Below are 26118 nucleotides of genomic sequence, written 5' to 3' on the forward strand. Positions count from 1 at the left end.
AATTATTCAAAAACAGTTTCTTTTAATTTCTTAGATGATTTTAGTTCCTCTAACTAAAATTGATATCCAGATTCATTTATTTTTCAATACAGTAACCATGTGTATCTGACAAATCTTTTTTTCTTTACAGATAAGCCTATTACAACAGGGAGATGTGCTCATAACAAATTCAACGGACATTGGTTGGTCGCCTTACTTTCCGTTGTTATCAGGCATCGTGACGGAACTAGGAGGCCTGATCTCACATGGTAAGTATTTAGAGCCAACCGCACTTTATTATCTTTTCCCGATTCAATCTATAATTTTTAACAACCAAATTGATGTCAATGGGGCCAATTCTCTTGTACACAATTTCTAAACCTAAACTAAATTAACAGGTTTAAATCTACTGCTATCCTTTTCTGCGAGCAACATTATGAAAGGGATAGCAATAGATTTAGACGTATCATTTTAGTTTAGTTTAGAGATTGTGTACAACGGAATTAGCCACAATGAGGAGGTTTCCAGGCAACGTTCGAGAAAATTTCCATAGATGGCGCTAAATACCACCACCATTAAAGATGAAAAATGATACCTATATCTATACGATCTATGCTTTAATATTTAGGTCGTGTCAATCAATGACATAGATGAAGACTAAGAGCTAGCGTGCACTGCAATTTTCCTTACGTTTCTTCCCCACAAAATCTGTGAACTATAAGAAAAGTAATTAATGAATTTCGCATCCGATTTAAATTTAAAAATTTAAAGCATAGATCATATAGATATAGCTATTATGTTTCATCTTTAGTGGTGGTAGTATTCAGCGCCATCTATGAAAATTTACTCGAACGTTGCCTGGAAACCTCCTCATTAAGTTTTGCGTGCTTGTATAGTCGACCATAAAGTTGATGAGTGACGACTGCTTGAGCAGATGATAATGACTGCTCAAGCAGATGACAATGACTGCTCGAGCGACCCGTTTACTTTGTTAAACGATCTACTGCTCAAGCTGCTCGCTCTGACTGGCGTTATTCCCCCAGGAGCAGTGATAGCCCGCGAGTATGGACTGCCGTGCGTCGTGGGCGCCACGCACGCCACCACCGTGTTCACGACGGGGGACATGGTGCGTCTCTCCGGCAGGGAGGGTGTCGTCGAGACTGTTCAGGTTACCCCTCAAGACCAAACCGATGCTAATTAAGAACATAGCAGACACGATGCTTTTAGCATCAGCGATTGACGATTTAGTTGTTTTCGGAAGTTCAATGCCGCGATTGAACGCTCCACTCCGCACGCATACAATCTCCAGTCGCAGCGGACAAGTCGATTTTATTTATACTAGCTTATGCCCGCGACTTCGTCCGCGTGGACTACACAAATTTCAAACTCCTATTTCACCCCCCTTAGGGGTTGAATTTTCAAAAATCCTTTCTTAGCGGATGCCTACGCCATAATAGCTATCTGCATGTCAAATTACAGCCCGATCCGTCCAGTAGTTTGAGCTGTGCGTTGATAGATCAGTCAGTCACCTTTTCCTTTTATATAATATTTAGACTAGCTGATGTGTAGGACATCGATTTTCCGGGATAAAAAGTAGCCCATTGTTAATCTAGGGTACAATTTCAGCCAAATCCGTCTGGCAGTTTTTACGTGAATGAGCAACAAACATACACACAAACTTTTGCCTTCATAATGAATTGATATCCATTTTACGATTTAATTTTTTTTGTTGCTTACCAATCCGTGTGCCGTCATGACAGCTCATGAACCTAAAAAGATGAAGGGTAGCGTTTTGGCGGCGAAATTTGAAAGGCAAAATTTAAATGCATTTTTATTGCACTTATCTATTGAATAAAAATTTTGTGAATTTTTTGGTACCTAGTTTATTATCACGATCTATGATGTGATCACGATAAGATCAAATTATGACACTTTTCAAAAAAGGATAAAATACTCTATTTTATGTTCAAGATGTCGGGTACATTCAGGAGAAGTTTGTTAAGTAAGATGCAACGCACACCTACAGAAGTGGAGTGGAGTGGAGTTAACTTCTTTGGCAACGTAAATAAAGCTCAATCTGAGTTCTTATCAAAAAGATTCTGCGCCTCGGCTCGACTCCACTTTGCAGATGTGCGTTGTTTCCTAGGTGTTCTTACGAAAGAAGGCACATAAAAGTATTTATAAATTAATTTAATAAATGGGTAAGTATTCTAAGAGAGAATTTTGTAATTTACTTAAATTTTATGATAAATTAAAAATACAAATACAAATAAACAATTTGTTTCCTTTCCAAAAACAAGAAATACTCAAAACAAGATAAAACGTTCAAAACCCAAATTATAATCGAATTACACTTACCAATGGTTTTTCATTGCCATTTTGAATGTAGGTAATTATGCCAAAAGTTAGTATCGTTTCCTTCGATTAATTCGTTTCATTCTTTATATTTACCTCAAAGTAGGAGGACATCATATTGAAATGGAACTCAGCCAATCAAATACTAGATTCAAGAATTACCTACCAAAGTCGAAGTACCTATCCAGGTAAGTACTTTGACTATACACTTTGGTAAATACAAAACAATGATTTTAGTACGTGTCTACGTTATATGTATCTTTCAAGTTGTTTCTGTGTTATAAGTATAACCTTCAAATCACAATCAGCAATATGAATTTCGACCCAATAGGTATCAATCAACATACGCGTTGAGCGCAAAAAATTTCAAATTCCAATGCACTATAATTTTGTACAAGCCTTAATTCGACTACCTCTCGTCCTGCGAAAGGACGAGTAGTTCGTAGCAGTTGAAGGCGAACGGTCGGCCGAATATGACGACGTGGCAGCGGTACGTGGGTGCGTGGACGGCGCCCACGAGATGCGAGCCGCGGTAGTGCACACGACCAACGTGCACGCCGTGGGCGATCCGGACAGCTCGCGCGCCCATCTTGCCTACACTGCCCACACTGCCTACAGAGTCCGCGCCGGCCAGCGCAGCCGCGCGGCATGCCACCCATGCCACTTCTGCATTGCACATCACCTGATAATCGAAAAGTGATCGATTTTGATAGTCACGACACATACCCAATTCATTGTAACCGCGTATTTACATAAACGTCAACACGCCCGTCTCGCCACTTGCAGTTGATGTTATCGACTTGTCGCAATTCGCACATAATCTCGCCACTATGTGATTGCGAAACGAGACCAGAGACGAACTTGTGAACAACAGAACGTCACATCTTGCCACTCATGCACCATGAATGCATGAATAAATGCACCTTCACCAACATTATTAATGTGGGTGAAGTCAGCAGGAACTGTCAAACAGTGCCCGTTACCATTTAGATAGGGTTATAATATTAAACATTTAATTCAAGTGGCGATCGTTTACCTGATATTTTGTGTAGTGATGCACTGCGCCATCGCTGTACACTATGCAGCAATGCTTAGACGGAAGTAGAGCTGCAGGTAGAACGTTGCACCTGCACAACAAGTAATAATAAATGAGACTACCGAGTTACTGGACCCAAGTTATTCTAAACTAGAACCTTGAGCTCATGTTGAACCACTGGCGAACGATCTTAAGCCAATATATTCTTCTTCGTGGGCCTTCGTTTGGCTTTTGTATTTTCTTGCATGGATAAGTTGGAGCATATCATATTTGAGATCCAGGTGATCGAGCTTTTCCCTATGCAACATTTGAGTAAATCTGTGGAATTTCCCATTCTCTGCAACACTGATATTGCACAAACGATCTCCAGGATATAGGTAACCACGCAGCATCCGCCTGTACCATTTGCTTATCCCTTGTGTTAATCCAGATCTCAATCAACCCCATATAACAGAAAATCGACAGCATCGCGCTATGGGTAGCATGGATGATGGTTCACCTGTGCGTTGTTCTGGCGACCCAAGTGACTTCGCCCTCGTAAATGCCGGCGGCCACGGCACCGCCGGGCACAGCGCCGCAGGCGCTCACTACCCACACCGGCCCGGGCTGGCCCCATGACGCCGCTGGTATCCAATCTACAGTTTACGAAAATTAAAAGCTTCATCATCATCATGATCAACCCTTCGCCGGCTCACTACAGAGCACGGGTTTCCTCTTAGAGTGAGAAGGGTTTTGGCCATAGTCTACCGCGGTCCATAGTCTATGCTGGCCATGTGCGGATTGGTAGACTTCACACACCTTTGAGAACATTATGGAGAACTCTCAGGCATGCAGGTTTCCTCACGTTTTCCTTCACCGTTAAAGCAAGTGATATTTAATTACTTAAAACGCACATAACTCCCGAAAAGTTAGAGGTGCGTGCCCAGGATCGAAAGCCCGACCTCCGATTAGAAAACGGACGTCCTAACCACTAGGCTACAAGTTACAACAGCTAATTAATACCTATGCCCGTAAAAATGCTCGACTTCTTCGTGATTACTGTTAAGATCTAAGAAAAGAAGACCAGAGCCAGATAAAACATTTATAAATAACTGCATGTATGCACATAATATGTATGTTTAAGGCGACCACCAAAGGGAAAGGAACGCAATCGATGCAAAAAAAAAAATGTGAAACTAGTCAGTCGCTGACTTCTATTTGTTTGTATGATTTTGGTCAAATTGACTAATTTCAGACTAAAAATAAAAATAATTTAAAATTAATTAATTATTATAGACATCTTTAATTTACCTGATATAAGTGATTTGTACTTCTCTTCCCAGCACAGCCTCAAGTGAGTGTCATACTTGTTCCAATCGTCTAAATACTCTTCCACTTTCTTTTTGAAATACTCCCATCGCCTATGTATACAAAAGGTACTGTTAATTTTATCTCAGGTGATTTTAGCTACCAAGCATTCATTTAGTAGTCCTGATATTTTTGTTGCTTTTGACATTTCTTCTTCTCTTGATTTGAAAATTTTATAAGGATTATAAAAAGAGAAAGCTGGGCTTAAAGCTATAATATATTTTGTGGTTTCTTTGTTCCTGCTCGCTATCGAAAAAACAATTATTGTACTTTACTTACAATTCATATGTCGGCATTTGACAATCTGTTCGTTGTGTTATAGAATCAGTTTCCTTGATCTGAACAGATGAAAAAATAAAATAAAGATTTTAATATTACTTGTAAAAGAATACGTATTTTTAACAATACTTACGATTGCCGTCAACCATCGTGTCCAGCGATTGAACATGTCAATGATTTCCAACATCTCTTTCTGGCACTCTAAGTAAATTTCCGTTTTAACTGTAGCCCGCGTCGGAGAAACAATCTGACAGACATAAAAGAGAATCAAAGAGGCAAGCAATATTATGATGTTTCATAAAACATAATTTTATTTATAAATTGTATAATAGGTACTATAAAAACAAAACGAACTGAATGATGAACAGTCATCATCATAAAATCACCAATACCTAAGGTGGGGTAAGCTATTGAAAACTTCTCAATGGTGTTTCATCCAAGCAAAGACGAAAATGCAAATGAAATGAATGAAAATAATAATCTGCCGATATAAAAATTTTAGAGTAGTATTTACTTTCTTATCTCTATATCTCAAAGCTAAGCGAAGTGTCAATTGGTGGCTGAAGTTATTGTATTGCCTCCATTGAAGAGCTTCAGTAGCCACTCTTCTTTGCAAAGTCGTCCAAGATTCCCGTTCTAAAATTACATTTTTACACTAGTTAGGTAAGTAGGCACCTCATTCAGTAATATATCGATGGGTACCTATTTCCCGTTTACTTTACCTGGTGATTTATTTCCACTCTGACACTTAAATGTCACTGCTCGATTAATATTTTCCTGTATCCAAGCACGCCATGCTTGAACATTCCACATCAAACTTACCATCATTGCATGCCAGTCTGCCATTTGGTCGGTTGTCACGATTGGTGCTCCTGCCATCATCAAACCATTTAAACATGTTTGTAGTGCAATAGATAGGTAATTCGAAAAAAGAAATTCAATTAGGAAAGCTTTATAATTACGGGCAATATATCCACGCTTCAGTGCAGACATTCTTCTAGGCAATGCCGCGGAGTTCATGGGTCTGCTCGACGTTGGCTGTTCTGTTGATCTCATCATTTGAGTATTCACTTGAGCGATCATTGTAGTTTGTGCTTGCCAAAATGCCTTGGCAGTATGAAGTGAGTCAGAATTTGTACTAGGAGTGTAAAATGATGTAGGCGTTGATGTATCGGTTTCTTGTTTTTTTTCTTCTGGTATTGGTGACCGCTCACGTCTATCAATGGTATGTAAATTTTCGGAAGAAGTAATAGCGTGCTTCACTGAATCCGCAATTAGTGGTGATGAGCACAAAGTGCTGGGAGAAAGCGGTGATAGTACTTTTTCAGAATCTGAAGAAGATTGTTGTCTCTCTGAACTGGCAGTATAAGGATAGCGATGATGGTATGCGCTAGAATATAAAAGGTACGAAGGTGTTGTATTTCCTTTACAGCCCTCGGTTGGGTTTTTTGCTGCACATGGCTGCCTCTCTCGGCTTGAAAATTTCCCCGGTCTAGATGGACATGGTTTTAGAGCTATCTCGATACCTGTGGCATAGGCTCGAGAACAACTAGGACTAACGACTATTTGTTGGGCTGGCCCCGCGAGATCGGCCAGAGCTTGCGCAGATACGTGTCGCGAGCACGTGCAACACGGCCGAGCCACACGGCGCAAGATTTCATCACACCAAAGCTCACATTGCACGAATACATTTTTCATGCATTTGCAAACTTGAATTACTCCTAAAAACAAGAAATTTAAATTAGTACCTATAAACATTATATTTGAGTGAAAAAAATTAAATGTCTTATGAAAAAATACTTGGCTGTAGGAAGTGCACAGCGAGGTATAATGTAGCCTCCTCGATAACATCTGTAAAGTAAAATGGAAAACATTGATAGAGATGTCCTATATTCAAATATAATGAAAGTTTCAAATGATTATTACCATCCATAAGCGCCAAATATTTATCAGGCGTACAAGAATACATTATATTCCGAAGTTTAATTTGTATTTTTCTTGCCACTACCGGATCAGCGCTCAGCACACCTAACTGATCAGCGTTCTTTGTGCGTAATCTGAAAATTAAAAAAAAATTAAAATGCCGACCGATACAGGTACATGTCGATTGTCAAATTTAACTCACATGTCGGCACCGTCTAAGTATGTTTTCCGAAGTGTGCCATGACGTAACAAAACATTGCGTTCATGTTTATCCATGTTTTCTATTAGAACTTTAAGGGCCTCAGTTTTTATACCTACAAAAAGTTTATTTATAATAATCTCTATTAAATTCTCTAAATAGTATTAATACAAATAATAATAATAAAAAATCAACAATTTACCTTGTAGCACAATATAAGGTACTAGCAGCCTAGTTGATTGACTAATGACACCTGAAAAATATATTTAAGAAACCATTTTTAGTGGAAGACGACGAATTAAGAAGGAACTGCAATTATTAGCAAAACCTCAATAAAAGATGAAGCAAAATATTTCTAATACCTAGGCTTTAATTACCAAAGATGAAATCAATTTTCATCTGTGTTAGACAAAATAGACTCTTGGATAAAAAATATAGAAAATAGAACACATATTTCCAGCATAAAGAATTATTTTTCATGATGAAATTAGATGATACTATTAGAATAAAGAACGAACATTTTCGATACGAATTTATTAAGGTACCTACCATTCATAACAGTTTTGCTATATCCTCTGGGAGCAACTGTGGACATAAGACTTTTTAACTTGCTTTCAGTTGCTGATTGCAAAGCAGAATCAGAATGTCCTATCTCATCTTGAAATGAAGTCAGCTGTCGAAGACTAAAATGAAAATAAGCTTTTCATAGAAATAAAATTAACGGATTAATGCGATATAGATGATATATTATGCTCAGTTTGGTTTGGCATCAGTTCAACCCATGACTTTGATCATGCTAGAACTTAATGACTGATTGACATGAAGTTGATAGGTTAACATTAGAATTTCATTCTAGTACCAGTGCAAGTGCCGTGAATGTAAGTTTATATGTTAAAAAACGGGATGACATCACAACATTCACTGTTGTGATGTCATCGCGTATGCATTCTCTAGGCACACGCCTATAAAATGCATATTCACTGTTGTTTTTAAGAGTGTAAATGGTAAGAAACGCAAATCGCGAAATACGATTCCAAACCCTAGCCATGCGTATGAGAAATGATGATGATAATGTTTCGTGCCTGGTGAGGAATTTTGACGACGACGTAAGGGTAGAAACTCGCAAGGCGTCTTGCGAGTGCGAGCGGTGAAGAGAGAACAAGATCGATAAGCTCCTGAGCACACGTCTTCAAAATAAAGTGAAATCACATTTTAACAATATGTTAGACTGGATCAACAGCCAACCGTCAACCAGCTCGTATAAATCTAATGCCAAACTTATAAACGTTTTCTATGACAGATACTATGACAGAAACTTACTATGCTGCAGAATCCTTAAAGGATTTTGGTATGGCACCTTCTATTAAGAGAGTGTCACCTGCTGCTTCCATTTCATTAAGTAATGTAACATATGCTTCAATTTGCTCATCTGGAATAGAATAGATAGGTTCATATTTTGGCGATATAATAAAACCATGTGACTTACCTACTAATCAACTATTAATTTATTAGCGCCTACAATTAATCATACTTACCTGGTTTCGTAACGTAAGCCGATAAATAATCTGCTGCATCTTTGATGTGATCTATAGTGGAAAGGAAAAACATATTAGAATAGCTCATTAAAAACTATCCCTATATTATATTTCCTTAGTTTAATTTTTATTCGTCAAGTTATAGGTACTTAACTTTCATAGCTGCAGTCAATTTCCGAGCCATAGATCGGCAGCGTATCAGGTCTTCTAACTTCTTTGTTAGGCTGTAAGCTACTTGTGAACACGGTTCTAATACTTCCAGTGAGTTCGTCTTTTTTAGCCTGTTTCAATAAACGGTTACGATAAAAGCCAATCTGGCAGTCGTGAAATTCAGTTGTGAGTTTCCTCTGAATATTGGCGTGAACGGTGCGGTGGTATCGATTGGGATCGAAATTATATTTGCAATCTCTACAATATCTACAGTTAAGTTCAGTAGGTATCTACAATTTTCATAAAAAATTTTCCTTACCCCAAAGTCCAAATGTAGACTCTATGCGTAAAATGATGGTCATCCGAGCTTAAAATGTTCATCGTTTCACTCATTTGCCAAAATACTCATTAGATTTTGATATTATGATGCATGATAGGGTAAATTACGTCACCATGAATGATGAATTCAATATGCCGGATATGATAATCAAAAATAACTATGTACTTACAAGAACAAAAAATATACCTACTTAGTTAAAATAATTTTATTGAGCTTAGTATCAAAATGTCTTATGTGTAGATTCCGAAAATATGTGGATGTGGAAAAGGAGTACCAAGTAAGATTTTGGTTCTTAAATTTTACCTTTGAGCTGCAAAGAAATACGTCTCGGCAGCCCCATCCACTTCTATCAAGATCTCATTGCCACGCTTCTGCATTTCAGATATCAGAGCGGTCCGAACAAGCTCCTTGTAATCTACATACAAAATATTTTAATTACAAATGTACTGCTTATTCAATTGAACACAATATCTAAACTTAAATGACAAGTCTAAATGTAGTACCATCCCTTTCAAAATTTTCCCCCCGCAAAAGGATAGTACTACTTTTTAGATTAGCGTATACAACCGAATAGCTAGAAATTACTCCAAATGCAAGATTGACAAGCAGGAGACAACTTACTTTTGGCTACAAAATACTCTGAAAGAATCCTTGCAGACTCGATTATTACATCTGCAAATAAAAAAAGTGTTTGTATTAATTAATGGGTACCTTCGAGTATGTCAATTAGGTTGAAATTAAGGATTTAGATTTTAATTTACTGAGCCTGTCCGTAGCAATTTTACAGTATCTATTATAATATATTGGGGTTTTACTAGACCTGCGGTTGAATAAAAGTCCAAACAAACTTTGGTATTCTGTAGTTTTGGGTGCTGATATTAACCAACCACTTTCTAGTAAGTTTTAGGTTGAACGCAAAATTGAAGAGGAACGTTTAATTATTACTTTACCTTGCATTGTATCAATCATTTCAGGAGGAGTTACTTTGTTAACAAGCGCACTAAGTTTTCTTTCGAACTTTTTATGAAGGCGCTCTGTATCTCCAGATTCTTTAACATTCTTGTCCACTTTCATGGGCGGTCTCATTGAAAGCCTGCGATATATTAATTTACTTAGGTGTATACGGAATAAATAACTAGAAAAATGTTAAATATGCATTATGGAAGGAAAATAGTGGATAGAAAGACCAAAAAAGGGATGGGTTGCGTGAAATAGGATATACATGTAAAAGGGGTGGATAATGCATTGATGACTGACAAAAGCGAGTGGAAGAAGAAGACATGGTGTGCTAACAACATGTGGCGAGGAATAAGGTCAGGAAGAAGAGATAAAGGAGCTCCATAAATAGAGCAGAGCAGAAATGTTTTCAGCAGACCATCACATTATTAACATATTATGACGTGAAAAAATTATCACTTCATCTATATCAATCTATATTATCTATACTTAGTTAAAACTAAAACATAAAACTATAACACTAACGCGACGATTTCTGTACCTGCATTAAATATATTTTGTTTTTTTTTTAATTTTAAGATTATTATCGATATAGTCTAAAACAATTTTTTTGGACTTATCTGTCTGTGCGTCTGTCTGTACGCGTATCACGCGAAAAATACTGAATGGATTGAAATGAAATTTGGTAATGGTAGCTGATACTCCGGGTTAACATATAGAGTAGCTTATATCCCGAAAAAAATTACGGATTCTTCGGGATCAAAATTTTTCGATTCTTTTCGACTCCATAACTGCGTCAAATCTGAACCGATTTTTACAATTCTTTTTCTTTACAAAAGTTGTAGGTACTGTTAAAAAACTGAAACGAAGAGTTTGCTTTGCGCGTTTGGTGTACCCACCCAGTAGCCAGTAGATATGCACCAATAGGTATCTAAGCATCAGGATTTAGAAATGGGAGCATATTTTTTTTTTATTACGTTACCATTCAGAAGCCTGCGCATGCGTCAATTCCGTTTGCGGTTGCTTATAAAATATTTCACCGCCACGCGCACGCAATTGTCTATGCAGTTTCTGCAATGCTTGTTCACGCTCTGGATCGAAATCTGGTAATACTTGAACGGTTACTATTTGAATAATATTCTATTCAAAATCAAAATCTTTGATTTATTATTCATACCTTGTCCTTGACCACCTGAAAAAAAATTGACTGTACAATTTTGAATGTGTGCAGAGCCACATGCCTTACATACTTCATATTATGTACGTGGCCAGCGCTGGTAGGCTCGTCGACTTTTGTAGACTTTCATACAAACATCATCGGATCTTGGTGCAATTCGGGAAGATGGGAACAGTGTTTACATATTTGCCAGCACTTGCCGAATGTCTTGGGCCAACCTCTACATTACGAAGTTGGAAATGTTTTAGTTACCGACACGCCGAAGTCGTCTTTCGTCTTCTTCTCGAGCTTGCCTTCTTCTATCTGCTTCTTCTTCTTCTGGTGTTATTCTTCTACCGCTGGTAGCTGTAGAGCCAAGGACACCAGCATTTGCAGAGCCAGGAGCACCAGCAGACGCAGAACCAGTGGCACCAGCAGCTGCAGACCCAAGGGCACCGACAGCTATAGAGCCAGGGGCACCGACAGCTATAGAGCGAGGGGCACCGACAGCTATTGAGCCAGGGGCACCAGCAGCTGAAGACCCTGGGGCACCGCCAGCTGCAGACCCAGAAGCACTGGCAGCTGAAGATCCAGGGACACCGGCAGCTGCAGACCCAGGGGCACCGGCAGCTGCAGACCCAGGGGCACCGGCAGCTGCAGACCCAGGGGCACCGGCAGCTGCAGACCCAGGGGCACCGGTAGCTGCAGACCCAGGGGCACCGGCAGCTGAAGACCCAGGGGCACCGGCACCTGCAGACCCAGGGGCACCAGCGACAGGCTGGGCCCTAAGTCGTTCAGTATCTTGTGCAGATGCAGCACCGCGCGAGTCGCTGGTCCTTGCAATTCCACTAGCACCAACTTCACTGCCACTTTTGTCAAATCCAAGCCCTGCTGCTGTACTGTAAATAATAATTTATCGCATTTAATTTTTTATTATTGTACATATTTACAATTTTCGCAAACCAGAAGCGGTCTGTGCTCCTGAATGAGTGGACATATTATTCCAAAGCTAAAACAGAAGGAATATTTTCGATTTTCGTGACACTGCGAAACGACCGCGTTCGTAAAAAATGTTTATTTTTTATTTTTATTGCATGATAGGCTTGCGTTTGACGACAATCAGGCTTAAAGCATGATTGTGAAAGAAACAAAGCAATGATGAGGTCTAAGTTGGAGCGCGCTTGCCTAGAAGACGCCTATTCACTTGAGGAGCGCGGAACGCTTCAGGCCTGCCAACAGTGGATACTGAATCTCATAACATCACTGATTACCGTGCATCCGCTTGGGTTTCCATTCCACCTGGACCACTTGCATCTAAACCAGCTAAATAAAAATAAAATAATTTATTAAATTATAAAAATATTAAGAAACAGTATTTAAAAAATCAAAATTTTCAGTCTAATAATAATAAAATATAAAAGCTATAATTTCATTATGAAATTTTTGACTGCAGAGGAGCTAGTAATGCTTGCAATCAAAGTCCTTACCATTTAATAATTGAAACATCTCTACTAGTTTACGAATTAGACGGTTCATCGTTGGTTAATTAGGTAGGTAGTAGGTACCTACTTTACTGTTTTCTGTTGCATCGATGACGCACATAAATGAAGGGCCAATTATTTTTTTAAATCGTTTCATTGCTACTTTTGTGATGGTTGCTGTTTTTCATCCATCATCTTTCACTAGCATGATTCGCTCTATATGAACCGTCTATTCAGTCGGAAGTTATCCTCGCTTAGTTATATCTCTCACTTGCCTTCTTTTGTTGCCACTCCAGCAATGTACGCCGCTGACAATCTGGAGGCATCTGTAAATATTAGGTAACTTAATGTAGGTTCACAATTTGTCGTACCTAAGCGGAGTTTAAATAAAGACGTGCATATCAGATTATTCGGATAAAGTATTATAATATTACGTGATACGTCCTCGTCGCTCGTGATCAACCGATAGATGTCCACGGCTGTAAAGACTACGCGGGCAGAGTCGGTCTTTGTTCCAGATTAACAAAAACGTGGCTAGCATAATATTAACTTCAATGGGCCAGTAATACACAACACTAATTTCTAAGTTCTACCTCTTATAAAAATAACTAAGTGATAGTAGGTACCTGGTAAATGTCGCTTAGCCATTTCGGAAGCTCCAGATGTTCGTATATTATTCAAACTTTCTTCAACTTTGTCTAATAATACAGGTGAAGGATGCTGTCCTCCGAAATGTGGGGCTTTTTCTAGCCTAATAAGGGATTAAAAAACAGTCGAGTATGTACACTGCAACAATTCGGTTTTCAAGTCTTTTAGGTCTACTTAAAAAAACCGGCCATGTGCGAGTCAGATTCGAACACGAAAGGTTCCGTAACCATCGTACACTTATTTGTATAGTCCTTACAAAATGACTCCTCACGATGACTGTAACTCTGTGTCAACTGTCATGTCAAAAGTACGGCTTGCCTTTAAAATAAGGACTAAAATCGTACTTTTGACATAAAATTTGACACAAAAAGTTAAAATGGCGCGTGAGGAGTTAAATTTTACGCGTTATAGAACACTGCACGTTAATAACAGACTGCGCCATCTACATGTGATTTAGTAAATTATTTTTTTCGTGAAAACAGTTGATTTTTTTTTTGTGATGTAACAACAAATTCACGGGGGTGGGTCTCAACTCTCAGTATTCCCGTTGAGCTTTCCCATTGACGGTAATACTGATACATACTACTTGTATCACTATTCCCGTTGCCTTTTTATACCGCAACTATTCGCGTTAAAAAACGCTCCAAATGGGAATACCAACACATTTTGTATAGGAGGACATGACATTTCACTATTTCCATTTCTCGATTCTTTAGTCAATGGGTATAGTGAGACTGATTTGAAAAAAACGTAGTTTCAGTATTACCATTGCAATGGATAATGAAAATAGTTAGACCTACCTACCAAATTTCATGATTCTTGGTCAACGGGTACCCTATAAGTTTCCTTGACAGACATGACGAACAGACAGACAACAAAGGGTTCCTTTTTTCCTTTTGAGGAACGGAACCCTAAAAATAAAAATACCTACATTTGTGCTGCTTGTGCGTAAGTTTTTGAGAACTTTCCAACTGTCAAGAAGTCCTTATCTTTTTCCGCGGCCATTCCATCATGTAAAACTTGCATGGCCGCTCCTAGAATTTTTATATAGGTAGTTCAATTAGGTACTCATTATTATTGACTAAGTAAGTACCTACCAATTTTAATGAAATCATACGCTAAACATTATACATAGAATCACTCACCTCTTCCTTTTATTGTATCAGCTAAATGAGCCGCACCTTCATTTACAGAGTCTACAACACAAGAAATTAAAATAGTCGGGGTCGGTAGGTACAAATAATATTAAGGCGGAATTTATAAGGAGTTCGTCTAAATGTTTTAAAAGAATTTCCATTGTTGTTTTGTCAAATCTGTTCATTTTTTACTTTAAATTCAAATGATCCGATTAGTTGCGGTTTTAACTACTTAGTAAGTTAGACTTACCTTTCAGTAAGTCCTGTAACTTTTTCTCAGGTATTACACTATTAATTTTTTCCACCAGTTGCTGTTTTGCCTTTGGATCTTGCGATGGCTTAACTCCAATAGGTGCTTGCATCATTCTGTAGAATATTTAAAACAAGCTTCATCTAGGTATGAATCTCATTGACATTACATTGAATTATAGATTTTAAAAGAATACTAACTCTTCTCCAGCTTCAGTGTATGTCATTTTATAAATACCATCTTGACCTAATATTTCATCCCCTTTCCGTGCCATTAGATCCGCTATCACCCTACGTTTTTCTGCATTACCTATAGAAGGGTGGAAGAATTACTTGAATACTTGTAGTACCTATATGACTGTAAATATAAAATTTCTAATGTTAGAAAATTCTTACTCTCTGGGAACGGGGCTGCCAGAAATTTGGCAGATTCATCTACAACACCTGTAAAATAATATATTAGAATTAATTAAATACTAGTCCTATTTACAATATTATTACGTCACATTAGGAACTCGTTTACCTGGAATTTGCTTTGCATGCTCAGCTGGTGCTGGTTTCTTTTCAATTAAGCTCGTAAGTTTTTCTCTTATAGATTCGTAAGCCCCTTTGTCCACCTTTTCAGTAGTTAAACTAACAGCATTTTCAAGCCTAAGCGTTTTAAACTATTTTATTACGTTAGTACTACTTTTATCAATGAGCTATAATTTGCGTTAGACTGAATCCGTATAGGAGATCGTAAAGTAAAGGTAACACTTCGGAAACTTAAGAGATAGAGGGCATATACAAACTCTGTATTAAGGAGTAAGTAGGTAAGTCTAACGGAAAAAAAAGTACCGTCTAGCACCATCCATATAACTTTGCTGATATCCTTGTATTAGACCAAGAGGTGCATTGCCTTCTTCCTTCATTATATTTACTAAATGCTGCAAAGCTTCACCTAAAAATATGTTTTTCATTTTTAGCACTTATAGTGCTTTCTTTAGATTTACTCAAGTTGTACTTTGTAATTTACCTTTTTCATAGCCAAGTTTAGCTAAGTGTTTAGAAGCATCATCCATCGTTACTGAAATTCAATATTGAGTTTTACATTAAATAACTTTTTAACTCGTATTTATTTACGTAGGTATTCGAAATTACGTTTTTTACTAATCGTAAATAAAAATTACCTTTCAAATCGCCAGTTAAGGTCGGTGATAATCTATTACGCACTCCGCGATGCATTTCTGATATAATTTCGTGCTGTAGATTCTCAGCTTTAGGATCCGATTCCAGCGGGCCAGAATATTTTAATCTGATAAATAAATTAATTTCTAAAGGTAAAAGAATCAACGAAACAATAGATAATCAACGAAAGATGGTTCGTTGTTTCAATCTGGAAAGTTGGCCTTCGCCACCGAAGTAATTGCAAGCCGATAATTGAAAGACGTACCTAATGGATGTTCAACGCCGAAATCTATCACTGACCTACTTGGAAGTGTTAAAATTTAAAATAGTTATAAAGCAATCACTTACACTTCACCGGCATCTGCATAAGTTTGAGCATATGCTTTGTACTTAACAAGTGGTCTACTTCCCAATGAAGTTAAAACTTCTGCTAAGAAATTCAATGGATATCTTGTACCACCAATGCCACCTGTAAAATTGGCACGGTTACATCTTTTGTAAGAAAAAATATTAAAATAGCAAAAATATAAGTACATACCTACCTAATATTAACTCACTGGAATGAAAATAACACATGAAAATAATTATACGTTTTAATAAGAACTTACTTCTTAAAGCAAATGGTTGTGAGAGATATCTTGATACATCTTGAATTAAAGCTGAAATATAAAATAGTACTTAAGTACTTAAATATTTTAAAATATCAAGCTAGCCAAGCTGAGCAAAAAAAATAGTGAATCATAACATAATGAATTTATATATTATATATTATATGTTAAATATTTATTATCAGTATAACAGTTTATATCGAAACCCAAAGATCGAAACCTTTCATAGACAGTCCCAATGTAGGTGGCGTTTGATTTTGCATGTCTCGAGTTAAATTACTATTTGCTTCATCTGCGATATCTTTAACTGGCGCAAAGGGCACAAGAACAGGAGCAGCTTCAATTCTAAAAAACTCATCACGTATATTTCTATACTAAATATTATTAAGTGTAGTAACAAGGAATAAATTGTGTATTAGTTGCTTACTCAGCTGCACCGGTTCCGTAATGCATGTTAAAATTGTCTCTTGTACATAATTCATTATTCGGTTTACTCTTCATCATCTTCAGTAGAGCTCGTAATGATTTATCTTTAAAAATATATATTTTTATTTTATATTTATTTTATTGCATATTAACTAAGTACGTCCATAGGTAGGTATTCAAAGTTTTTGACTGCTAAACATTATTGAAGCAAGTAAAAGAAATTATTACCTCTGTCTCTGACAAATGCAGATAAGTAATTTGCGCATCTATTTATGACTTCTGAAAAATAATGAACACGTTATTATTAGAAAAGTTTCAAACGCGTTCCTTTTTAAATGATTTTGCATTATAAACTAACCATTCATATCGTTTACAAGTGATTTAGGTGTAGCAAGGTCGACAGCTAGATGTAATGCATTGACAAAGATACGAGATGTTTCAGGATCAGGCGTAACCCCACTAAATCCGGGCGCTGACTTTAATCTGCGATAAAACAATATTTGAAATTTTCCTCTGTAGATAATAAAATTTTCTTTAGTATTGGAATTCACATTTTTATTTGAGGTTACTCTTTTATTTCTTTTCATCATAATCAGCTTCTAAATCTAGCTTCATGAACCTCAATGAACTAATAAAATACTTTATTCAATTATGTAGCTTACACATAAGCAGTAGCAAATTTTGAAGCAACTGGAGGATACTGTGGCGTGAATGGATCTGCCCCAAGTTTATCTAATTCCTTTATCAGCAGATCAAAAGCCGGACCACGTTCAACTACAAATAACATCAAACTTCTAAGCTTTGTCTCAAAAGACTGCTTTCAGCACACGCATTTGCACGTGATAGCCACACGATTAATGTTTATGGTGTAGAATAATATTGTGTTGATGTGCCAAAGGCGTTAGTATCAAATACCGATGTCATAATACTTACTCTGGTCAATAGCAGCTTGCGATAAATACTTAGAACTTAAGGCGACGGTATCTGTAAAATTAAATAAAATAATAATTTCATAAACTTTAAAAATTACATAAGCGACAGAGAAAATAATGAGTGGTAGGTTAAGTACCTATAGTAGGTAATATTATTTAACAGGATTTTGAAACGGAATCTGACCTGCCATTTCCGATTTTAATTCAGCGGGAGTTTGCGTTTGAACCAAATTTGTTAGTTTATAATGGATTTCTTGGGATAAATTGGGGTCGTCATGATCGCTATCCAGACCGCTAGCTTTTTCTAATCTATAAAATATAAATGACATCAAGACATTAAATTCAGTTTTGGGGCTATCTGCATGGATAGCTATAGTAAAATTTTTTGCTGCTCTTGTAAATGTAGACCTTGCTTTCCGAACCAATGGTAGAGCCATAAGTTGGCCTACATGGTTTTAATTATTTCCAATTTTTCACTTTCAATCAAATATCTTACTGTTTTGCTGCGCTGGCGTAAGTTTTGTTTACTTTTCCTTTTGTAAACAGCTGTTGGTTGCCTTTAGCATGCATAGCCTTTACTAGCAATTTGAACGCCGGTCCTTTATCTTCTGCAATGATTAGGTAGAAAGTTAAAGAATTTTATTTATGAAAGGTTTATTTGGTTTTGTTTTCTGAAGTCACCTTAGGTAGGTACTTACTATTAAATTCAGCATTCTGTGCTAGATAATTTGAGCAGATTTCAATCACATCTAAAACAAAAGAGTTAAATCTTATGCCTATATAAGTACATACGAAAATTATATATCCTACTTAGATATCCTCAAGACGTAGGTAACTAATCATGCGGTTATTTTCTTGATGTTGTTTAGTTTCATAAATGACGTTGAATGATGAACATCGATGAAACATGAATTTAAAGATGCTTCATTATTAGTGCTTCACCAATGTGACCTCTGAATGACAACAAATCTATATAAAATATAGAAGGAAAAGCTAACTGAGTGTCTGACTGACTGACTGATCTATCAACGCATAGCTTAAACTACTGGACTGATTGGGCCGAACTTTGGCATGCAGATAGCTAGTTATTATGACGTAGGTATCCGCTAAGAAAGGATTTTTGAAAATTCAAACCCCCTTAGGGGTAAAATTAGGGGGTTCAAATTTGTATAGTCCACGCGGACGAAGTCGCGAGCATAAGGTAGTATATAATAAGCCGTTTAATTTACCACGTCAACTTGTTAAACATTACCTTCCATAGAACGAGCTATATGACTTGGTGTATCGGGTTTAGCTGTGGCGTCCAAATCGTTTTTGATCTGATTGGCTAATGTTGTGTTATAATCTGTCGCCTCAAAATCTGGCGCTTGTTTTAATCTAGAAAGGTGATTTATTTTATCATCTGCTTCCTCAAGTTTCACTTCACATAATTTTAAAAACTTATTAAAGTTATTTCCCATTGTATTAGAATTATTATAATCTGCGGTCAATTAAGTCATCGTAAAATTATTGGAAACTTACTCATCAGCCGCCTCAGTGTAAGTTTGATTGAATTTCCCATGAGAAATCAACTGCTTATCACCCTTTTTATTCATAGACTCGGTCAAAATCATAAACGCTTCTAACATTTCACCTGCCAGTCAATTCAAACGTTAACCATCAACGAAATTTAAATAACTGGTGAAAACCAGGATAAAACATACATGGGTAGTAAAAAATCGGCAAATAAAAAATATGAAACAAATAAACTTTATAAATGAGATCTACAAATAACACATACATACATTAGGTATTCAAAATTAATATAATTGAAAATAATTAAGAAACATACCAGTAAACTTTAAGTACGCCGATTTAGCTGCAAAAAATGCACAATGAAGTGAAAAAATTGATTATTGAAAAAAAATAACATGAGACTTAGCAATGCAATTTTTTCTACACTAAAAGCATAATAAAAAACAAATACGCACGTCCTTTCAGAAGACCACCCTGAAAAAGTATTAACGTCTTTGTAATTTCCATGATAATGAAACCAGTAGGTGCACACATCGATTCAACAAGTAAGTAGGTACGGAGGAATCGTCGACCAACGCACATAATCACCGAAATATGTATAAATAATATTGAATTGAAAATGCAAGACAGAATCCTAACGTTGGTTCTCAATTCCCATTGAACCGGTGTGTACATTTCACATGTGCGATAGTGAACAGAAGCAAATATTGAAGGATATTTAGTGTAAAATAAATTTGCACAAAGGATCACTAAAACGTTAAAACCATCCTTCACTGTCCACTTCAATACAAATGAACACGATAAAAGATGTCTTGAATTTTTTTGGAAAATGAAGAATGATTTTAATCTCAGCCCAGAAAATAAAGCGTCTAAATAAATAACATATTACTGAATTGGAAAAGCAAATAATTTTAAAGCTACTGGAAGTAAATGATAATGTTATTATGGCAGTAAACAATGATAATGAAATGCAATATATATATTTTTGTTGGAAGTACATAGCTACCTTCCCATCTAAAATTTTATCTTTACTTGATCTACCAAAGGCAAAATTTTCTGGACTTTTTTCTAATAAGGAATAAAAATTTACCTTGGACGTGTTCATTTGCATTTTTAAAAAAGAGACGGTCTTAATAAATTAAAAGTCCATTAACAATTAAAAATTTTACTATTTTTTTAGCTCCTATATCTAAATCTACGTTCGTTCATTGTTAAATTTCGTATTAATTTCAAACATTTGGTCCAATAATTTCAAGTTGGCGCAGTCGGTTCTGGTTTTATTTTAATTTCTGCTAGAACTGTTTCAAAAGCTTTGTTCGACGATGATTTCTTGGAGTATATTTCGTCCTATTTAGTTTTAATAAATGGTATTAGAATTTTTAAGAGCTTACAAACGTAAAGCCTACAAATTATTATTTAAACTTACATCGCCCATCATGTTAAGGAATTCGTCAGCAAAGCCGGCGTCACCTCTCTCATCGGCTCCTATAACATCTGCAACAATAATAATACTTCGCATTACCACACTTACAATTTCACAACAAGGCTATTTTTATTTATATTGGCTCGTGGTTTGATATCATCAGCCCTTGTGCGATCAGCACAGCTTACCTACTTAATAATTTTTATTTTATTTTATAATCAGCAAATAACACTTCGATCTTTAGAAATATGTACTTAATTGACAGTTTCAACTTTGAACCTAGGGCGTCCTCTCTATCAGTCTATAAATCTTTATGTTTTATCGCTAACTTCTCAGTCTCAATCAGAGATACGACGCTCTATGAAGCCGAAACTACCGATTATGTCTTCCTAAACCTCGATGTGTAATATTTGCTGTCGGGTACTGTACTGTATATAGGATGCTATTAAATACGGATGAAATAAGTTGAGTAGGTAACTGTTTGATGATGGTAATAATATTTTGTACTCAAGTTCAAATATCTTAAAAGATTACTCGAAGCTGCTCAACTCACCTAATCTTTTTGTAAGGTGGTACTTGAGGGCTTGGGCGTATTTGCGGGTGTCTCGGCGGGAGTAGTGCCAGGAGTAGCAGGCGGGGTGTCCGCGGGCGTGCCGGCGGGTGACGGCATAGTTCCCGTCGACGAACTAGCGTCTACTTCGGCCTTATTCTCGTCAGCAATGCCTTGTTCCACTTCTGCTTGGAACATGTTACCATAGAAAAGCGTACTACCTTCAATCTTGAACATTGCTGTTGAAAGTCGCCGAAACTCATAACCGATACAAAATTACATCATGACGTGTCCCATGTTCAAAAGCACGAGCTCGTACTCGCTAACTTCGGAAAAACTTGCTCCATGATTCGAAATTACTGCTTTGGAAAAATTTGAAATCATCGAAACTACGTGAAATCGCAAGACAATTTTATGCATTGCAAATTCGCATCACAAAATTAAGCTTGGGCCCTTGCGAATAAGTCAAAGCAATGGCTCTAACACCAAGCTGTTAGAATGTGACAATCGCAATCCAGTCCGATTTGTGAGCTATTGGACAATTTAGCAAGACACCAAGAGTACCTTCCCAATTCAGTCAATAAGAACGATTAGATTATCGCAATTTGATAATATTAGGATCAAATCACATCGCGGTCAGTGCAGCTCGGTGTTTCGTCCAGGGGTTTGAATTTGTCAGCAATTGTTCCATCGAATTAATAAAATTAAATTTAATAAATATTATCATTGATTAATTATTTTAGCAGATACCAAAGAGACTAATAATAAAAACTAAATAAACAATTGGAACAATTGACACAATTTCAAACGTTTCTTACCTTATAGCTCAATGCTTTACAGTGTGCAATAAACGAAGATTTATCCCGATGAAATTGCTGCCAATTGTTCCCCTTTGATAAAAATCAATCTCAAAAACAATCCACAAAATTTGTTGTGATTCAGCTTACCGTCGTCCTCATCAAAGTCCATCATCAGCATCCGGTCGTCACTCTCTGCAAGGATTTCATCAATCCAAACTGCTACCTGAAATGAAAAAACCACGATTTCAGGGCTACAAGTTTTTTCTTCGGCTTGATCATCACTTTTCAATTTTTATCAGGTGAGATAAAGAATAGCAAATAGTTCTTTCTATTGCGATCACCACTATTTCACATTCTCTCGTATATCGAAAACATTGTGATACTATAGCAATACTTTCTTGACTGGAATTAGTGAAGCGTTTTCAGGGTAGGTAGGTATACCATAACCAACTAAGTACTCATTAGGATGTTTTTAGTGGTTAGCTAAATACTTACTTTGTCTGACATTTCCATCATAAACTTCGCTTTAGGATGCGTGCAGCATCTTGAGGGCGGTCTCATGTTCGCATACCCACAAATATCTTCCAGGATGATATTTGACAAACGCAGCATCCTGAACAAATGTGTAAACAAAATAGATCTATTACGAACTAGACGATGCGTTATGCAGCTATGCTGATCATTGCTGTGACTGCCGGATGACGGGATATCGTCTTAATGCGTTGACTGATGTTGCATGACAAATGCCTGGATAATTCTCTGCTCCAACAGTGATTCAATTATCATGATTAACCGAGGTGACTGACATACCTTCTCCCATTGTTTAATAGAGCTCTTAAATGTAGGGCAGCAGGGCTTTCACAAGTCACAACAAAAGATGAATTAAAATATTTAGACGCTTCATTTACGTTGCTTCACCGATGCGTTGTTGGCATGTTACACCCTCGAGTCTGAAAGAGCACGTAAAACCATCGACCCTGCGCCATATCTCTTCGGTTATCATATGAATTACGGCAAACCGAGACTATGAGAGTGAGAGAATAAAGAATGCACCTTTGCGCCTCTAGAATATCTCTAGAGTCGCTCGCGCTGTTTAGTCTCCATTCAAATTGACCGCCGCGTGACCGAATCGAACGTTAGTATTATATTCGGAGTGTAAGTTAGGTTTAAAAATAGTAGCTCTATAGTAATCTACCCGTCAGACAAAGCGTAGGCTCCAGGTCTGGAGAGCCGCTGTTGGATGCCTCGAGCAAAAGCAACTGTGGCATTTCGCGCCCATGCAAATCTTTTGTCGCCATACATCGCCAACATGTCCTTTATTTGGTTCACTCCACGTGTGCTGAAAAACTTTGTCATTAGTTTTTAGTGAGCCGATACCACTTCATTTATAAATTCTAGTAACAAAATAGGTAACTTACGTAGCAACCTTTTTCTTTGTCTTCCGGAGATTAACAAAGTATTCGTATGCTTGGTCAGGTTTGAAAGGTTCGTCAGCGTCCAACATTGCACGCAACCGAGCAATCTACAAAATGAAATTATTTCGTATGCTGCCACTTATCCCTACTGCCAGCTGCCTAGCGTGACCGCCAAGAAATACATTTTGACTCTAGAGTAGATAAAAATAATAGAACTAAGTAAGTAAATATACAGTAAGACGGGGACAGTTATACCAACAGATTTTTTCAACAGATTTGAATCGATGGAGGCGAGCTAGGGATCTGCGAGTGGTGTAGCTATGGGAAGTATATGGAGCACACCCAGACTGCGTACCTACTTTAGCTCGCGGCATGACTCATGCATCTTCCTCGTGCAAAGCGCGTCTTTTTATAGGTAAATCTTACATACTCCGCTACACTACCTTAGCTTTGGTGGAAATGAACACATAGTTTCGTAGCTTAACTTTAACCTCGTTCACCTTAGCTACATCGCACATCTCTGGTGGAAAAGAAACCTTGTCAGTGCCATAACTATAATATACTTATAATATTCTTACGGTTGTAATGCGGTAGGTAGGTAAGTAGTAGGGTTTTTATTATGCTAACCGTTTCTGCTGGTAAACAGTTTGCACGCTCTCGCCAGAGATAAATAATAGTCCGAGGCGGCGGCTTGGCCATGCGCTCCAAGCGGTCTGTCAGGACCGCACCGTGCCGCCGCAAGCATCTCGCATGCGCTCGCATGGCGCGCTTACTCATCTTCACGTCCGTGGCCTTCGGACCTCTGCAGCCAAAAACCATAAGGATAGCCAGTAGCCACAAATACCCACGCCAAAATACTATGAGATGCGGTTTTGCGCCTCCCGCTAATTTCAGTCGAAAGTTAGGTATAGTACGCGACAGGTTGAGATGGTAATCGGGACATGAGGCGGGGGGCGCCCCGTACACCCGCACGTCACTCATGCTCGCCCGCACCGGGTCAGCGCGAGGGCAGGTGTGCGGGGCGTTTCCTCCCCGATTGCCATATTTTCGATCTGTCGTGTACTATTAAACGTATTGAGAAGGAGCGGCTCGTAAGCTGCTCAGCTGTGTACATGGTTAATAATTTTTATTTAATCTGATATTTTAAGGGGATTTTATAAGTGACCAACTTATATATGACTGTAAGTAGGTATGTATGCCAGACCCACATCAACGGTTCATTTCGCGCAGCCGCGCCGCGCCGCGCTGCGCAATCCGAATGGCAACTTCAAATTGATCCAGCGACTCATATTTTCGCCAAATTTTAATCTTCTTCTTCTAAATATAAGTATATAAATACAAACCTACATACATCATACATACATACCAAGATCATAACCCTTCCTTTTGACTTTGCCGTAGTCGGGTAAAAAGGAAAAGGCGTCTGACTGATCTATCAACGCACAGCTCAAACTACTGGTCGGATCAGGCTGAAATTTGACATGCAGATAGCTATTATGATGTAGACATCCGTTAACAAAGAATTTTTGAAATTTGTGTACCTAGTCCACGCGGACGACATCGCGAGAATAAGCTAGTTTATAATAATTAGTACTGATATACCTAGGCCTTGCTGGTTTGGGCGGTTTCCGCACAGACTTCTTCGGCGTGGATTTGTGTTGTACTCGTAGATCGCGGCCTGCTACTATGGTGTCAGCGACGGACGGCGGGGCTGGCTCTGTCGCGTACGGTGGATACGGAGGAAACCCGCCAGGGCGCGCTGTGTCACATGAACAATAAAATTATTGTAATTTCACCCGTTTCAGAGGATGATTTTTGATTAGTTTACTCTCCCCCGGTTCAGAGTGTGATTTATTGATTTGTTTACCTTCTCCCGATCCAGAAGCTGATTTATTGATTTGTTTACCTTCCCCAGTAGGTCGATTTCGTAAAACCTGCATCACAATCTCAATTGTTCTGATTGGCTGAATTTGTGCGATTCTTGTTGCAACAATGCATTGCAGCCAATAGTGAGCGAGCGTCAATCAATCAGAGGTGATTGTGATCGTGACATTGTAGCTGTCACTTTACCGCAATCGAGCAACTGGTTCAGAAGCTGATTATTATTGATTAGTTTACCTTCCCCCGGTTCAGAAGCAGGCATCTCGCTCGGTGCATAATCCGAGGAGTTTCCGGAAGTGGCGCCAGGGTCAGCCATATTTGCTTATTTAAATAGGTAAATTACTTCGAAACAGTTCTATAGTTAATTAAAAACCAAACATTGCAGGTTCTTATTTCCTTTCAATTTGTTTCTATTTATTTTGCATCTAGTTTGCAGTGTTGCATTTCAAAGATTGACATTAAAAATAAAAGAGAGTCTATGACAGAATCTCAACAGAATTTTTGTTTGTCTGATATTTGGTAAAATTCCGTAAAAATCTTTATCTTTAGAGAATAACAACCCGGGTAAAAAGTTTTTAAGTCAAAAAGAAGACGATCACCGAGTCTCAAGAACTATTCTCAAAAAGTTATA

At 37.6% G+C, this 26118-nt stretch overlaps 2 protein-coding genes across 3 annotated transcripts in view; one reads left to right on the forward strand and one right to left on the reverse strand.

Moving 5' to 3' along the window:
• Positions 1-2170, forward strand: part of LOC117990722 (rifampicin phosphotransferase-like) — an 18757-nt gene extending 16587 nt beyond the window's left edge. For both annotated transcript variants that reach the window (XM_034978209.2, XM_069504313.1), the window contains 2 exons: positions 131-248; positions 1023-2170. In XM_034978209.2, coding sequence (XP_034834100.1) covers positions 131-248; positions 1023-1180 — 276 coding nt within the window. In that variant the 3' untranslated portion in view covers positions 1181-2170. The remainder of the gene's footprint in view (positions 1-130; positions 249-1022) is intronic.
• On the reverse strand, positions 2106-25803 carry LOC117990233 (uncharacterized). Its single transcript, XM_069505091.1, has 58 exons — positions 25720-25803; positions 25209-25369; positions 24234-24408; positions 23610-23713; positions 23387-23530; positions 22687-22804; positions 22339-22414; positions 20845-20912; positions 19874-19892; positions 19735-19761; positions 19425-19536; positions 19156-19280; positions 18602-18652; positions 18400-18511; positions 18088-18212; positions 17905-17955; positions 17634-17745; positions 17330-17454; positions 17200-17250; positions 16973-17075; positions 16766-16890; positions 16546-16596; positions 16286-16406; positions 15940-16064; positions 15786-15836; positions 15608-15710; positions 15294-15421; positions 15167-15214; positions 14972-15080; positions 14772-14887; positions 14531-14581; positions 14317-14419; positions 13364-13488; positions 13013-13063; positions 11799-12155; positions 11530-11694; positions 11278-11292; positions 11083-11203; positions 10094-10236; positions 9765-9815; positions 9447-9558; positions 8807-8934; positions 8654-8704; positions 8439-8547; positions 7668-7801; positions 7321-7371; positions 7122-7233; positions 6923-7053; positions 6797-6847; positions 5959-6717; positions 5719-5868; positions 5511-5632; positions 5130-5243; positions 4997-5055; positions 4661-4770; positions 3870-4005; positions 3371-3461; positions 2106-3016 (listed from the first exon to the last, which is right to left on the reverse strand). Exons 1-58 carry the CDS (start codon positions 25801-25803, stop codon positions 2744-2746), a joined length of 6795 nt encoding a protein of 2264 aa, XP_069361192.1. The 3' UTR covers positions 2106-2743.
• Between the last annotated feature and the right edge of the window lie 315 nt (positions 25804-26118).

This window comes from Maniola hyperantus, chromosome 2 (assembly GCF_902806685.2).
Source record: "Maniola hyperantus chromosome 2, iAphHyp1.2, whole genome shotgun sequence".
NCBI lineage: Eukaryota > Metazoa > Arthropoda > Insecta > Lepidoptera > Nymphalidae > Maniola > Maniola hyperantus.

Excerpts from the sequence above, each read along its gene's own strand:
- LOC117990233 (XM_069505091.1), bottom strand. The coding sequence starts at position 25,803 with ATGGCTGACCCTGGCGCCACTTCCGGAAACTCCTCGGATTATGCACCG. Across the intron at positions 15,711-15,785 it reads TAAACTTGGCTATGAAAAAG|GTGAAGCTTTGCAGCATTTA; the intron begins GTAAATTACAAA and ends ACATATTTTTAG. Across the intron at positions 6,718-6,796 it reads TGTGCACTTCCTACAGCCAA|GAGTAATTCAAGTTTGCAAA; the intron begins GTATTTTTTCAT and ends TCTTGTTTTTAG.